The following is a 16046-nucleotide window of genomic DNA, read 5'->3' on the forward strand; positions in this document are numbered from 1 at the left end:
ATGGAAATTAATGACGTCGTCATGACGTCTGTTAAGGTTTCAAATATCATGATTGATCTTTTTGGCAAACTTCCTAGCATGTTTAATGACGGTAAACGGAGATGGGTAAACATGCATATGAAAAACGTACACCTTTAAGCGAATTTCTCGCACCTAGACTTTATTCCAGCTTTAACTTCGGATTCAGATTCTAGCTCGGAGCATCAGATATTAAGTGCGCTCTTGGAAAGGCTAAATTCAGGTTAGCTAGCTAGGTGTTTACGTGCCAAAGTTGACGCGGTTTTTCTTCAATTGTCCAAACCAAACAAAAAAGAAAGAAAGAGAAAAGTCACCAGGGCGGTAAGTGGACTTTCGTCCTGCGTTCGCATCAAAGTCAAATGAAGTGGATCGTTAACCCACATAATTTATTACTGCTTTAACCCAAAGCGTAACTGGGGTCCACTTTGCTGGGTGGGTGGGTGGGGGGGGGGGGGGGGGGGGGCAGGTACCCTATCTCCTTAGTTGCACCTTTTAGTTCACCTTTCACCACCACCTATATTTCCTTATTTATACCGAATTGCAAAGTGAAGCAGCTCTTTCTTATGCAGTTCAACATTAAACAACGAAGTGCCGCTGATACTCATTTTTTTGGATGAACAACAACAAGCCTTTTTGAAATTATGGCGGATACAATATAAGGTTTGTATTTCGTTTGAGTTAATTTGGGTAAAATACAAAGCGGTTTACCCAAATCAAATAGCTCCCCGTTATTGTGTCCACATTATATACTTCGAGAAGGCTTATTGTGTCAATGTAGGCTCTATACCGCCATCGAAAATGAGAGGTGACGTTTCATAAATTATAGTTTGCTACGATCGATGTGGTCTGATGAAACTAGCCTTTTGAATCTCTGCATTAATTTGGTGGGGTGATTATTGTTCCACTGTACTACGTATTGGTAATACTCATTTAAGCAGTCTTCCATGACGGCCATTATTGCAAGTATAGCTTGTTGGTCGCATACGACACATTAAAACACCGTGTGGGCCATTCTGCCAATTAGAGTCCGTTGACTCAATGTCAGTCATTGTTTGATAACAACAAAAAATCATCCCTTTCAAACTGCCAGTCAGATTTTTTTCCAACACGTACCGCTGTGACGATTTTGATAAAGCTCAGGTCAACATGCACCAAATCAGTCTGGAGCTTGGCGAGTAATTAGCAGGGCAAATTTGGTATCATTAGTTCACCGTTGACGTCATTCATTGAAAGCAATCCACCTAATTAGTATTATAGGTCTCGACACTCCTCAACGTTTCGAAACTGACATAGGATCGTATAATGGCGGTCAAAATGACTTGTGATTTGTGCCCATGGATCTATACATGTAGGCCTACTTGACTCGTGACATGCTTTTGCTGATTTCGCTTCCCATATGGTTGAGTTTCGCAAGTTTTTTTCTCGCAGCGACCTAACTGGTTTCCGGTACACGACAACAGTATTCCTCTTGGTAAGAATGGTCCCAGCCGGTATGTGAGTTATAAAAGTGGGTCGGGTTGCAGCTCACCGTTAAGGGGAGTTGTTATTGACGAAAATTACATTAGCCTAAGTTGGGGTACACATGTTGAATAAAATTGGGATTGTTAAACATAATTGGCCCGCCAATAATAATTTCCCCCCAAAGGTTTTTCACTCCAGGGTTTTCGCCCATCCCGTAATTAGTAATGTCTTATAAACATGGTGTTTTACTTTAACTTGTGTCGTGGATATAGCTTTATTTCTGTAATATTTCTGAAATACTTGTATTTGTAAGTATTAATGTTCGCCATCTGTTTTACCAATTCATTTTTTCTTTTGTTTTACATTATGTAATCATGTGTAATATACGTAGGGCCCCAATGGAAACCAGTTTTTAAACTGTTTGGGCATACACTAGGTAAAGAAATGGAATGAATGAATAAATAAATAAAAGGTATAATGGACACTATATTTTTCAAACATTCAAAAATCAAACTGTCAAAATATCACGAAATACCCCTACTTAATCGTATGTAAATAAAAGGATTAGGGCCTAAGCATCTGTGAAATCATTACACCTTTAGTATGTTGGCATTTTCGACCCACGAGTAGCAACGGAAACATAATGCTTTCGCGTCGAAAGATGCATTTTCACTGTTTTCTAAAAAGTATAAGCTGAAATTTCGACAGGTTAGTTTTTTTTTACTAACCTGATTCAGACTTATTGTATTGTTGTTCCTTGAATCGAAACAAACCCACCTGTTGCCAATGGTGACCATTACCTTTAGGCTACTATTGTAGGTTTGATAAACAATAATAAGAATTGCTAATATTTTACCGAATATATTCAACCATCGATTGGTCTGGAAAAAAATAAAATAACTTCATCTTCACATAATTGCAGAGTAGGCCTCGTATCGGGTAGGCCCATTGCCGGTTTTATTTCTGGCCTTTTTACAGTGTTTTGCAAGAGTCTGTGATATTTACAAGTCGGGCATATTTTCATTGTGCAGATTTTGTCATGCGTGTAACCACACGGGGTAAAAATATAGCAGGCCGGGTAAAAATACAATAGTCTATAAAGTCAATTCAACTCAGGTATACACCACCGCATACGGCCATACGCCATTGTGCTGTGCTTCTAAAAGCAAAGCGTGTAGCTAATAAACACTTTTCCCATGACCAAGGTGGATTTGTCCTTAGTGATCGAATGCACTACTCGCGAACACGCCGGGAAAAAATTGCGGGTAAATGTGCTTAATCGTCGCGGTAATAATTTGGCGTAGGATCGATAGTGGCTGGGAGATTTTAATAAGTTCCCGCGCGGAAAATAATAGCCTTTGTATTAAAAAAATGCCGTGCGTCTGGCCTGCTGGGATCAAGCGTTCTCAGTGTAGCCAATATTAAAGCAATTAGTAATCGTTGCAGTGTTCATCAATTAAATTTAACCAATTATTAGATTAATCAAAATGTTCAGAAAAATTAAAAGCCTCTGCTACAGAAACACTTGATATTATATAGTCAAAATTATTATCGTTATATTTCATTATCACTTTGATATCATTTAAAAAAATATCATTTCACCGTCGGATTAAACGATTAAGTCCTTAAACACTTTCTTTAAATTTATTCACAGTTACCATTTTACGCTCGCGATTTTAAGGTTGCAAAACAAATGTGTTTTGAAATTTATTAACGAGAGAACCAGTGTGCACCGTTTCGCAGGTATTGAGCATCCCCCTTTAATTTGAAAACTTCATTTACGTAATCTCATGTAGAGAAGTTGACCTCACGAAGTTACGATACTTGATCCCGGAAACGACTTTTCCGGGAATCTTTGATACACACACACACATACCAATCTTTCTTTGAATACTTTCGACCCGCGTTTTTAAAACAATCTGAATTGAATTTACTTTATGAATGAAAAAGAATGATGTTAATCTTTTTAACTTTAATTCATGCATGGCTGATCAACTGTTCGGAGGTTTTTGTTTTTGTTTTTTTTGGTTTTTTTTCGTAGGGGTGTTTGTTTGTTTTTATTTTTATGATTAATTATTTTTTATGGGGGGGGGGAGGGGTGGCCTGCCTCATTGCATCAATATTCCAACATTGCATTAATATTCCCATGGAGGAATAAGAATGTTCTTATTCCTCCATGATATTCCTGGGTTTCGGATTCCAGAAATAATTTACAGATCGCTTATATTTTCAAGCATATTTACCACATGAATTGTGAAATCAACGATGACATTTCTACAAAAGCAGGATGCCATTTTCTTTCTTCGCAATATAATTCTATATTATTGTTAGGCCAAAAAAAATAATAAGTCGGTCTCTGGTCAGCGCGCGCGTCGATTTTAATCATGCGCGTCAATATTTTTTTTTCCAAAATGTTCCGCGGTAGCTCAAACAGCGCCCTCTATTGCCGCACCTGCTCAATTTTTTTTTTACCAAAGAGCACCAAGGAATGGGAAATTGCACCAAGGCAAATGATCGAGAGCACCAAGGCAAATTATGGAGGACACCAATGTACATGTGGACACCAAAAAAGCAAAATATTACCCCACCTTGTCTGTACAATCCAAGCTTGAAGAAAAAAAAAAGCAAAAAAAAAAAAAAGCCGCGTCCCCGCGTTAATTCCGGAACTTTGGTCTGACCAGAAACCGAATATTTATTTTTTTTGGCCTTACATTCCCAGCATAATTATTATCCACATGTATTGCGAAATACCGGTGAGATTTCCAAACACTGGCAGGATATGCCATGTATTTGACAGCGATATCCGCTTTTGGAAAATAGACAACATATGAGAGTGACCACGATACGGATAGGTCTATCCGCTGTCCGGAAACAGATCGAGGACATCCGATACTTCAACAAAATGTTTAAACTAGTGAGGGTCTGCGGTAACACCATGTGGAAGAATCCCTTTTCAGAAGATGTGTGGTTCTGAAAAGCCGGTTGGTTGAAACTCTACGTTCGACGTTCCGATCAGTATGCTTTAGATTAGAAGGCGATCAGAGCATACTGATCGGAACGTCGAGTTTCACAACCATTCCGGTCTTTTCAGAACCACACACCTTCTCAAAAGAGATTCTTCCACATGCATGGCGCTACCGCAAACCGTAGTTTACATATCGCAGTGCAAAGTTACAAAAGCTTATTTAACAAACTGTTTGATACCCACCACGATAAACCTGGCGTGTTTATATCCCAAATCATTGCTATCAAATTCTCTTCAAACGACTAATAGTTTCACCACGTACAGTTTGCCATTTGTTAGTTTTCCAAAGACTCTTAAAGTAACCTACATGAGACACCACAATAAAAAAAACACTTTATTTCTTCTTTGTTTTCTTTACAGATTATGCAGATAAACAGGCCAAGCTGGTCGGCGATGGATAGATGTGGATAATTCTTTTTGGTATGTATTGAGTTGGGTTATTAATTGGCTTTACTTTTTTGTTTGATTGACAACTTATTACACGTTAAGAAATGGGTGATTTCATAGAATAGAACGAGAAGCAAAGATAGAAATACAGTGTCTGTCATACAACCAAGACTATTGTAATATTAAATATTTAAGATGATTATTGAAATACATTTTGAGTTGTTTCTGTAGGCCTCATTCTCATTGTGCTCAGATCACTTCTCACCTCCGGTTCTTATCGGAACCACACCTCTTCACAAAAGTCACGTGCCCGCAAATTACCCAGTATTACTAATACTTTCTCCTCGCCTATAATTTCCATTTCAACAGATTTATAATCTTGAAAAAATTATAAAGGAATTAATAGTTTTCGATTTGTGCACTAATGAATTAAAATTATCGAGTTATTTTTGTCATGTTTTCTTCATATTCGATGGAATTTAAGTACTATACCATAATAATTATATAAATTGACTTATTACTCTGATTTGTACTCAATTAATCTTGTTATCGTTTACAGAGAAATTATGCAAAGTACCGTGATACTGAGCTATATCAGCCTGGACTTCATGCATTGGAAGCATGAGCAATGACTGGCCTGGACCAACCACAACCATGAACTCCAGTGATGAATATTCATATCGTGAGACCAGCCTCCCGATTGATCCATATGAATTTCGTGAGACCAGCTCTCCACATGATGAATATGCATATCGTGAGACCAGCCCTCCAAGCGACAGATATGCATATCGTAGGAGCCGCCTCCCGACGAAGGAGAGCATGTTCCTGCCCTTACTTGGGGATTCCCCGGAAGATTCGTCAGATGGAGCCGACAGGGCCCAGAGGGCACCCACCTTGAGCCCCGTGCTGCTCTCCCCTGGCAGCACCACCCAGAAGCTCATCGCAGCTGGGAAGATCAAGAATTGCATCATCCTTCTACAGAAGACAAGTTTAGACCACAGCTCCTTTAGACATCTCACAGATGAAGCGACAGAGACGACCACGCTGCCTCATGAGACTGAACCGAGCAAAGATCTCCCTGCGGACAGCGCAGAAGAGTCAGGAGCAGAAGTTACCAGTTCTCCAAACTGTGAGCAAGACAACGAATTTGATTCTGAAGCATTGGATTGTGCTAAAGATCGGTGTGCATCAAACAGAAATATCTTTACTAGTTTCCTAAGTGAGTGGTCTGATGTCAAAATAGGAGACAGCACGACTGTTGAGGATCGTTCTGATGCAGAGAGCACATCAAGTACAATAATTGATGATTATACGGAAGATACAAATGGAATATCCAGTAGCAAAGAAATATGTCCATCGGTAAGCAGTTCCAACACAATCGATCCAATCACTGACAGTCAGTCAATAAACGGAGATGACGAAGTCGATCAGATGATGGATAGTCGATCAGTAAACGGTGATAATACAAGCTATCAGATAACCGATTATCAGTCAGAAATCGGTGCCAATACGATCTGTCAAATCGTTGATTGTCGATCAATAAGCACGGACAACATCGTCGATCAGACGACTGATTGTTGTTCTGTGAAAAGTGACACTGAAATAAATTACGTCGTAAATTATGGTACAATAGATCAAAACACTGATTGTCGATCAGTGAATGATGATATTGCAACAAACCATATCCCTGAATGTCATACAGAGTTGAGTACCACAACATACAATGATAACAACTGTCGATCAAGAGATACTGACCCTGCGGAAGATCGGACAGACAGCACCGTAAGCACAGTTGATCAAATCACCGACTGTCAATCATTCACCAATACCGACGTGATCGACGAGTCTCCCGTACCAGACATTTTCAAACGACGGTCGTCTTGGAATGACGATCTGATGAGTATTTCATCCACCGGCTCGAGCGAAACCATTAGATATCCCCTATCTCCTGGGGAGAATTCCCAAGAAAGATTTGAAATTTCCGAAGACGACCAGTGCTGTGTTGAGCCTGAAATTCCCAAAGATGCCGAGATAGCAGATAGAGTCTGTGACGAGCCTCCTTGTTTGGAGAGGCTGGAATCTTTACCAACGCCCGGCACCTGCCTTGATCTCCCGCCGCTGTTAAGCCCGCCAATGCTGACAAACGTCAATGATGACATTCATTCCGAGATGGGGAACCGTTCTGCCAGTCTCTATTTCAGAGCATCCCGAATGGCGTCACCCAAAGGGCCGCCAAGTGGCCACACCAGGCAGGAGTTGAAGCTCAGCATGGAAACAGCGGAACCACCCGTAATTTGTCCTGTAGGTATGACTGAAATCACTTCCCACTTGAACCAAAAACAATTAGAACCCATTAAACCCGATGAGCACATGTCTCCTGTTTCGATTGAGGTATTCTCATCTAATTCAACGGAGTGTAGCAAGACGCACTCCGAAAGAACTGAATCTTGTAGCGATTTGAAAGATCCCAATCCATCAAAAAACATTCACAATGAGTTGAGAGGTATTTCATTCGATGCATATGTGTCATTTCCTTCACCACCCACCGAGACAGCGACTGATGGTCAAGGAAGTTTTCAAGAGACGTTTCCAAATCTGATGGATTCGAGGCAAGCCCAGAAAGACAAAAGCGAAGAAGAAACGCCAGTCTCTCAAGAGGACCAGTACCAAGAGGTTGAATATCAAGAGATGTGCTTTCATGGTGTCAACAGAAGTGACGCCTGTGTCAACAAAGACGGGATCGATATTCCTCGACATGGCTCGGCTGCAGACCTTCAAATAACCGAGGTTGTCTCACTGGGAGAATGTACACCAGCAATGGGACATGAATTGCCAAACAATCTAGGGGAAAAAACAGACTTTACACCAGATATGATGCCTTGTACTGGTGTGGTTGGACAAAAAACAGACAGCACGGCGTCTTCTGTGGATCAAGGTTCCTCTGTCCACGAATGTTCCATTTGGGCTGATGACTCGTTGGATTCTGAAAGTGAAGCATCTACAGACACGGCTACTTCAATACACCCTTTCTTGTCTGACTCTGAAACTGAGAGGGCTGTTGCGTCAATCTCAGACAACCAGCAGCCGGATTTCCACAGAGAACAGGAAAACATCTTCGACGGTGGCATCCAAGTGGCTGAAGTTGTGATCGATCCCCAAGATGAAAATTCCAGTCCCTCTACCGACGGAGTTGGAATTATGTTCTCTCTGGATAAGACGATGGAAGAACGGGACAGCGAGAGTCATAACTCTGATGGAATCCCGAGCGACACTCTGGAGAATGACCAGGTTGATATTTGTCCAACTTCTGGCAATGTAATACAGACTTCGCAAGGTATCCAGAGTATCCAAGCTTCTCAATCCTATCCAGTTGCCGAATCAGTACATGAGAAACAGAGGGAAAGTCCTCCCGAGTTATCACTTAAACCGGTCGCGGAGCAGATATTCCAAGAACAGATATGTCCCGCGGGTGAAGAGAATTCGACCGAAGAAAAGGGAAAAGAATCTCAACCAGTGGAATCAGATGGACACACACAGAGGCCACCAAGTCGGTATCAGGCAGAAAACGTGCGTGAAAGGTCCGAAATGTTCGTCCCAATACAAACAATGCAAACGGCTGAAATTCAAGTCAAGGATATTTCACATACTTCTCAAATACCTCAAGGTCCAGTTTTGACGAGTGATATATTATCTCGGCATGCTAACCAAGAATTGCTGCCAAGAGGAAATATTCTCAATAATAATCAGAGTGTAAGCAGCTCCCATACTGACCGTTGCCAAGAGATTACGGTATATCGGGATGCCAGCAGCGTCAGAATCAACTCAACTGAAGTCAACCCAACAAGTCAATTGCAGACCTCGGCCCCTTTGAACAGAAATCAGAGTCGTTCTAGTGATGAAGTGAACGGCACGGGCAGGCTTACTAACAACCCTCCCTTTCTTCCCTCCGCGTCGCTTGAGATGGACACTGCCATTTCTCTGGCATTAATGTCCGAGATGGCTTCATCAGCTGGAGTCAAGGAGCCGAGAACTAATCAAGTTACTGATAAGGATAAAGCACCATCTTCTTCGGCATCATCTGTCCGTTATAACAAATCGGTAGACACAAGGACCCGCCACCTGTCTGCTCCTCGAGTGTCAGGCAGCATTCACCGTGAGGAGACTCCAGACGTTGCCACACCACAGAGACCAAACTCTGTGCACGGTGCCTCAAATCATGGCATTGGACGTTCCACAGAAATCCCTCCCGGGAATCAAAAGACATCATCTATGACCGCCAAAGGGCGTAAAGATGTTGGATACGGAGCTGGGTTCACAATTGTGGATTCATCCGGCCCGATACCACTTGCACCAGACAACGGCCTGTTTGATGAATTGAAGCGGCGATTGATGCAGGATCGCGGTGTTAATCTGAACCCAGGACAGCCAGCAAACATACTCCAACCCACAGCCTGTCAGAACCTGCCCGACTCGGCGATTGCCTACCAATCCAAGAACCGTCCGTACGAAGGGTGGAGCGGGATTCCAGTTGAGTTTCCAGATGGTAAACGTTTCATTGCCTACAATAGGGAAGCGTTTCATATCCTCCCACTGAATCAGCTTGGAAAAGGAGCAATCGGGTTGATTGGAACCCCTGATCAGTTCCCTACAGTGTCAAGCAACAATCCATCTCAGTTTGGTGGTGCTGTACAAATCATTTCGTCCCAGGTACCACACACGATACCACAAAATATCCAACTGCAGATGCCCAATACAGTTCCAAACCCGTCCCAGGTACCACACACGATAACACAAAATATCCAACTGCAGATGCCCAATACAGTTCCAAACCCTAACTCATATCAGCTGCAGATGGGATCAAATATCATGCATTCAAATCCTTCATTCCCGGTCGCTCAACAAATAGTTCAAACCTTCCGACCTCCTCCTTCCACTCCAAGTGCCGAATCTGGACTACGCAATGACTATCAACAACAGTTGCCTCCTGTTGATGTTCACAAATCTCTCAGTTTCTTTAGCTCAAAAGCACAGCAAATGTCTACCGACCATGTACAGTGTCCACCAGACCAGATTTCCATTAACAGGATGAGTCACGACTTTGGACGTTACCAATCTTCTGTCAGCTTCCAAGAAGCTTGTGAAGGTAGAACAGCCCCTCCTAGGCAATCCGTACCCATTCCAGTTCAGGGTGTAGCTCAAGCAGCTATTGCAGTGACATCAGAGAGAGGTGAGAGATACACAACAGAAGAGCAATCCATAGGAAGTGAACACCCTACGCTCCCAACAAGCATGACTAGTTCTACTCAACCTCGGAATCGTCCGGACACTGCCACTCAGGTGAGACGTGATAGCCGGGAGAGCTTTCGTACCAATCAGCAGGTACATGGAGCAAGCATGCATGCCTCAGAATGCACTAAGGATTGTGTCGAAGCTCAGCAGCGCTTATTCGGGAAGGCTAGGGGGTCCGTAGCTGCCGCTAAACCTCAAAAGGGAGGGAATTCCGGCCATGGGGTATCCGGGATTAACTCTACAGTTTTCGAGCAGAATGGGAGTAGATGTCAGGAGAACATTCCTGTAGAGCATCCGCGCTCACAAGCTACTGGAACCCCAACAAATACCTCACAAAGTGTGGGACCGGGAGCCAGTGCTTCCTCTGTGCATCATCTCCCAAGAGACGGAAATGTTAGTGACCGCAACATAGGTATCTGTGCACCTGTAACAACGGAATCCGTGGATTCTGGAGGCCTTCCTGGTAGGCCTATGTCGGCGTCTTCGTACATGTGCGATCTTGCAGAAATAAGCAGGAGACATACAATGAATCAAAACATGCATGGCAACCAAAAATTACCACTTCAGTTGCAGAGGGACAAAGTACCTGCCGAAGGACACGAACAAGTCACAAACAGATCAATGGCAAATGCCACCAATCATGCATCACAGGAACATCCGAGTGGAGCCATCAACACGGGTGCCAACCAGAGACCTGATAACCAGGATCAGGTTGCACAGGCTGAAAACAACGACCGCGCTTTAGTGACAACTATTCCCGATTTGTACTGGCAAGAAAGTGCCTTTCTGAAGTTTCTACCAATCGATCTGGCCAATTACCTCATTAAGCAGCGTGAACAAGGGATACCCATTGCCGAAGCAGCTCAAGCACTGCTTGCAGAGAGAGGTGAGACAACAGCAAGACAGCAAAAGAGAGTTTGGCGGTCTACGATCCACTACAAATCATCAGATGCTTCGCCACACAGTGGTGTCTCCAGCAGTAGTGTTTCTGAGGCATCTACTCACCCAACGCCCTTGCCGTACAACAACCATCAGAGAGCCAACAAAGCACATCCCTCTGTATCGAGAGACATTTTACAGCAGTACAGTCACAATACCAGTGTTGACAATTCTATCAATCCTGAGGCTCAGCAACAGCTCACAAAAAAATCTCAAGGTTTGCAAATAATTCCAGGAATGACCAGAAACTTCTACAATCCGCCGCCCTCTGTGACTCCTTTACTGGAAGCTGATGTTGTTGCGGAAAGTAAATCAGTGGAAGCAGGGAGTATTCAGGCGCAGACAGATATTCTTAACAGTCCAGAAGACAGTGATTCAGCTCTGGATCTAAGGACTCGGACTTTAGGAGGCGATGTGGTAGTCTTTGACGAAGACCACCCGTTGATATCTCAGTTCTCTTTGTCCAACACCAACCTCTACCACAGAGCCTACACCGCAGGGGAGCCAGGCCCCATCCGGGCATCTAGTCTTATCAACCTCTCGTCAGCCGCGATGGTAGGAGCTCCGATTATGGAAAAAAGTTTAAGCCCTACTCAGTTGCTGATCAGGAACAAACTGCTTGAAAGGAGGTTACGAATCCAGAGCAGGTCGATATCAACTCCGGACATCCTTCAGGGTTACTCGTACCCTCCCACGAGTGGAACGACAGTTGGCGAATCAAGTATTCAACCAAGAAACGTTTCATCTCCCCAAAACACTTCATCGCCCCCTTATCATGTAAGCGATAATCAAAGCCGTGAAGTTGGACGTACGCCCAATGTTGCCTCTTCACATACCGATGTTCAGTGTGTTGGCAGTGTCAACAGAGCTATCCAGAGGGAAATCCAAGGCGAAGTCGTTGCGCAAAACTTGACAATCGCCGACAACCGCGAACCTGTTTCACAGTTGAGTACATCAGCACACTACCCAAAGATGAAGGCTAGCCTTCAGAACAGGTGGGTGACGGAGACCGTCCACCCCACACCAGTGCCGGGCAGTGATCGACAAGAGAATGCACCTGCTGTGGACCAGAATGCTCATCAAGTACAGACGGCCCAAGACAATGTCCACACTTCTGCCCCCACCTTATCTGCAACTGCCATCGCTGTTGATCAACCAGCTCATTCCATAGTAGGGAGCTCTTCAGATCATGCTGCCATGCAACCATCCACTTTACCAGTTGAGGTGGCCCCAAGCGCATCCACACAAGTAGCTTATGTGAATCTGAATATGACGGGGCTAACTAGGACATCTCAACCCCCAAGAAAGCGCAAAGCTGCGGAGGTATCCCCTGATCGGGCAACTTGCCCATTTTGCTCATTTGAAGCTGTGAACAGCTGGGGTCTGCGCACGCACGTCAACCGGATACACTTCGAGAAATACTCTAAGCCTGCGCGTGGAAATGCAAAACCAAAAAGAGGCGGCGCAAAGGTAGCATCAAGAGTCCCCCGTGGCAAGACTGCCACACAGAGAAGTCCCAAAATATCGGCATCTAATGTACAGACAAATCTCAACGGACAACCAATAACTGCACCTATTCAGTCGGTTCCTCAGACAGACGGATCGGTCCCTCGTACTTCAGGTTATAATGATGTTCAAGGTCGCACCCCACAAATCGTTTCTGGTCTGACTACAACAGCTAGCATTAATACTACCCCGGCATCTTCATCAGCGTCTCTCCAGCCAATGCCCACACCAGCATATGTTCCCTACACTGACCATCGTCAGACCGATACATTACACACAACCGAAGCCACGTCCCTAGTCACTCATGCGGTGACCAACAGTAGTCACACCGTCGAACCGAACACAGCCCAGCAAGCGGACGAGCAGCTTCACTGCCGATATTGCAGCCTACCCTTCAAGACTTCCCAGGACCTGCTCATCCACCTCAAATTCCAGCACGCCAACACCAAGGGTCTATACATGTGCTTCAACTGTGGCTACTCGACCAAATCCAACTCCACACTCATGAAGCATATTCTGAAGTGGCACGGACGGGCCAAAGGAGACGACAAGACGTTCAAGTGCACGCAGTTGAAGTGCAAGGAGTCTTTCTCGACAGAGGATGAACTACAGCGCCACTACAGTTCACACGAGGCTCAGCGAACGTACGTCTGTGAATTATGTAACGCCAAGTACAAACACATCACTGGACTGAGGTACCATCAGTCGCGCCACACTATAAACTACCCTCACAAATGCCAGCAGTGCGGTCTCAAATTCAAGTCCACGGGTATGCTGCAGCGACACGAGTTCCAGAAGAAGCACTTTTCGTCCTGAGTGAGAGCCAGGTCTCATGCATGTTTTTGAAATCTCTGCCGGGTTTTTTGTAAGTGTTCGGGAACACAATGTTGTCACGTTGGGGGTCTTGGACACAACACCTTGGGGATAATTGAGAACTTCGATTCATCTGATGATATTGATGTTTCTTTTAATTGATGTTGCGCGTTTGTGATTTGGTGGTTGCAGTGACGTAGCGACGGGGTGGAGAGGGGATTGGGCTGGGTGGGGTGGGGAGGGGTCGGGATGGCGTTCGGCGGGGTGGGGTTTGGTATGGTGTGGTTGGATGACTGGGTGGGGTGGGGAGGGGTCGGGATGGCGTTCGGCGGGGTGGGGTTTGGTATGGTGTGGTTGGATGACTGCTTGACTGATGGAGCTGAGGTGGATATGAAAGTCCACATACTACAAAAAAGTGGTGTAAGTAAATATTTTATCCCTAATGGTCGATGGGAAATCACAAGCGGAACAACATTGGTCACTGATAAATTATGAATGGGTGATGGCGAAAAGACTGGGCCACGTTTCTGTGCCAAAAAAACCCCTAAAATCAAATTCGACAACTCCATGTTGGGGGTGTTCTGGGATGGCATATTCAATAAGTATGTGGACTAGGGTATAAAGACAATGAGCGTGCGACTAGACATTGAAAGAAAAAGAATGCATTGAAATGAGAATACACGGGTGAAACACATTTGAATCAAGTCTAAAATTAAAAGTTTGCCCCCACCGTGGTCTTCAACAATACAAATATCGTTTTCATTTTCTCCAAACGAAGTTTCAGTTTGTATGTTTGTATTTTTACCAAAAAACCCCCTTTGTTTTTAAATTTCTTCATTTGTTGTCTCACTAAAGAGGGAATAATCATGGGTATAACTAGAAAATAGCTATTTAAAAAAAAAAGAAATCGGGGTGAAACTCGACACGGCACGGGGAGAACAACTCAAAAGAAATTTTGTGGGAAACTGGACAACTCAAACACAAAACCTAAAGGTACATGTACTGACGACTAGTGTCGGTTTAAAGTTGTCTCTAAAGTACATACAGAATCCATGCGATCAGGTAGGGAGTTACACCTCGTGATGGAGCAGGCGGGAATCGAACCCAGGCCACCAAATGTGGGAGGCGAGAAGATCGTCTCGGCGCAAACGTGACAATGTTGGAAGGTAGACGGAACAGAAAGGAAAGGGTTATCTGGTGTAAGAGGATCGTCTTGAAGCCTGTGAAACTACATCCTATTATATATGAAAGCCGACGGAAAATTTCATGTTTGTTATTCTATATAAAAAGAGAAAGAGAGACAGACTGTTACGAAAACCCAATTGCAAATAAATTTTGGAAGAGGCTAAGTAGCAATACAAAATATGCTTTACTTGCAACATAAATCAAGTTTAATTTCAAAGAATACTAAAAGCTACTTAATAAGACACGAGTTAGTTTTGTGCCGGAGCAGACAATTGCTAACAACGAATTGTATATACATTTCATGCGCTAAAGATGTCATTATGTTAATACTGTTGGGCCTGATGAAAGTAAAACCAATCCACATTTGGGGGGGGGGGGGGCTGATAATGTACGAAAAGTTTCTCCAAGGCAAATCGAACAAAATGAAGACATAAATATTCAGTACCTTTCAAGACGATTTAGAACTCATTATTGATTTATATAAATCCGATTTACACTGTTATTTTGTATATTTTGTACGAAATGTTGCGAGCTTGGTTCATATTACGGTTAAATGTTTTGTAGCTGGACAATAATTTTAAATTAATATTCTATATTTGCTACGCATCATTTGAATACGAAGTTGAGATGATGTACATATGATTCATTTTGTATTTTGTATTCAATATCGCTGGTTTTTCCACACTGTATATAAATGGGGAAATACGTTTTTAAATACTTTTGTACATACAAGCTTGAAATGAAATTTGATGTTTAGTACGTTTGAATAATGAACTGTAAAAAAAGAAGGATGCATTTAGGCCTAATGTAATTTAAACAACGCGCTTTGTATATAATGAAAGAAGGCATTGCTTTTCAAATCTCTTTGCAAGTAATCGTATATTATAATGTATATAAATCAACATGCAAATCTGAAACCATTAGTCTTAATTGCCAATTTACAAAAGCTATGCCTCGTATAAAGGATGAAGCCACTCTGCTGAAATTTTGCCCCTTGAAATTGCCGCTTCATAGCAAATTTGGTTAACATCTTTTATTTTTTACTTAATCGTTTTGTTAGGAAAAAAACCGTTTCGGGAAGTCACAAAGAAATCTGGAGTTTCAAGGAATCAATAGTCATTAATATTACAATTATTTGAAAGTTGGGATACTAGAATTCATTTTTGTCGTAGAAACGAGGGACGGAAATCGGGTGGCAGTGATGTTTATAAGCTACCGCAAGTAACTTTCTGGACGGGTTTTGTATAAGAGTTGACCTATAGCGTAGACTTTGTTATTTGTATGATTTTGCTTGAAATATGTTATGTGTAACCATGAAATCTGTAATCTTTTAAATTGTCTCTAACAATGTGTGTCCAGATAATGCTGTTTGCTGATTCCAGTGGCGTGTGTACATTATAAATGTGCTTTACTTTTATCAAGA

General features: G+C 43.0%; 1 protein-coding gene across 2 annotated transcripts in view; it reads left to right on the forward strand.

The window, feature by feature from the left end:
• LOC119739390 overlaps window positions 1-16046 on the forward strand; it is a 20128-nt gene extending 4082 nt beyond the window's left edge. For both annotated transcript variants that reach the window (XM_038214325.1, XM_038214324.1), the window contains exons 2-3: window positions 4865-4924; window positions 5451-16046. In XM_038214325.1, the coding sequence (XP_038070253.1) occupies window positions 5513-13441 (7929 nt within the window). In that variant the 5' untranslated portion in view covers window positions 4865-4924; window positions 5451-5512 and the 3' untranslated portion in view covers window positions 13442-16046. The remainder of the gene's footprint in view (window positions 1-4864; window positions 4925-5450) is intronic.

Source organism: Patiria miniata, unplaced genomic scaffold, assembly GCF_015706575.1.
Source record: "Patiria miniata isolate m_02_andy unplaced genomic scaffold, ASM1570657v1 HiC_scaffold_30, whole genome shotgun sequence".
NCBI classification, from domain to species: Eukaryota; Metazoa; Echinodermata; class Asteroidea; order Valvatida; family Asterinidae; genus Patiria; species Patiria miniata.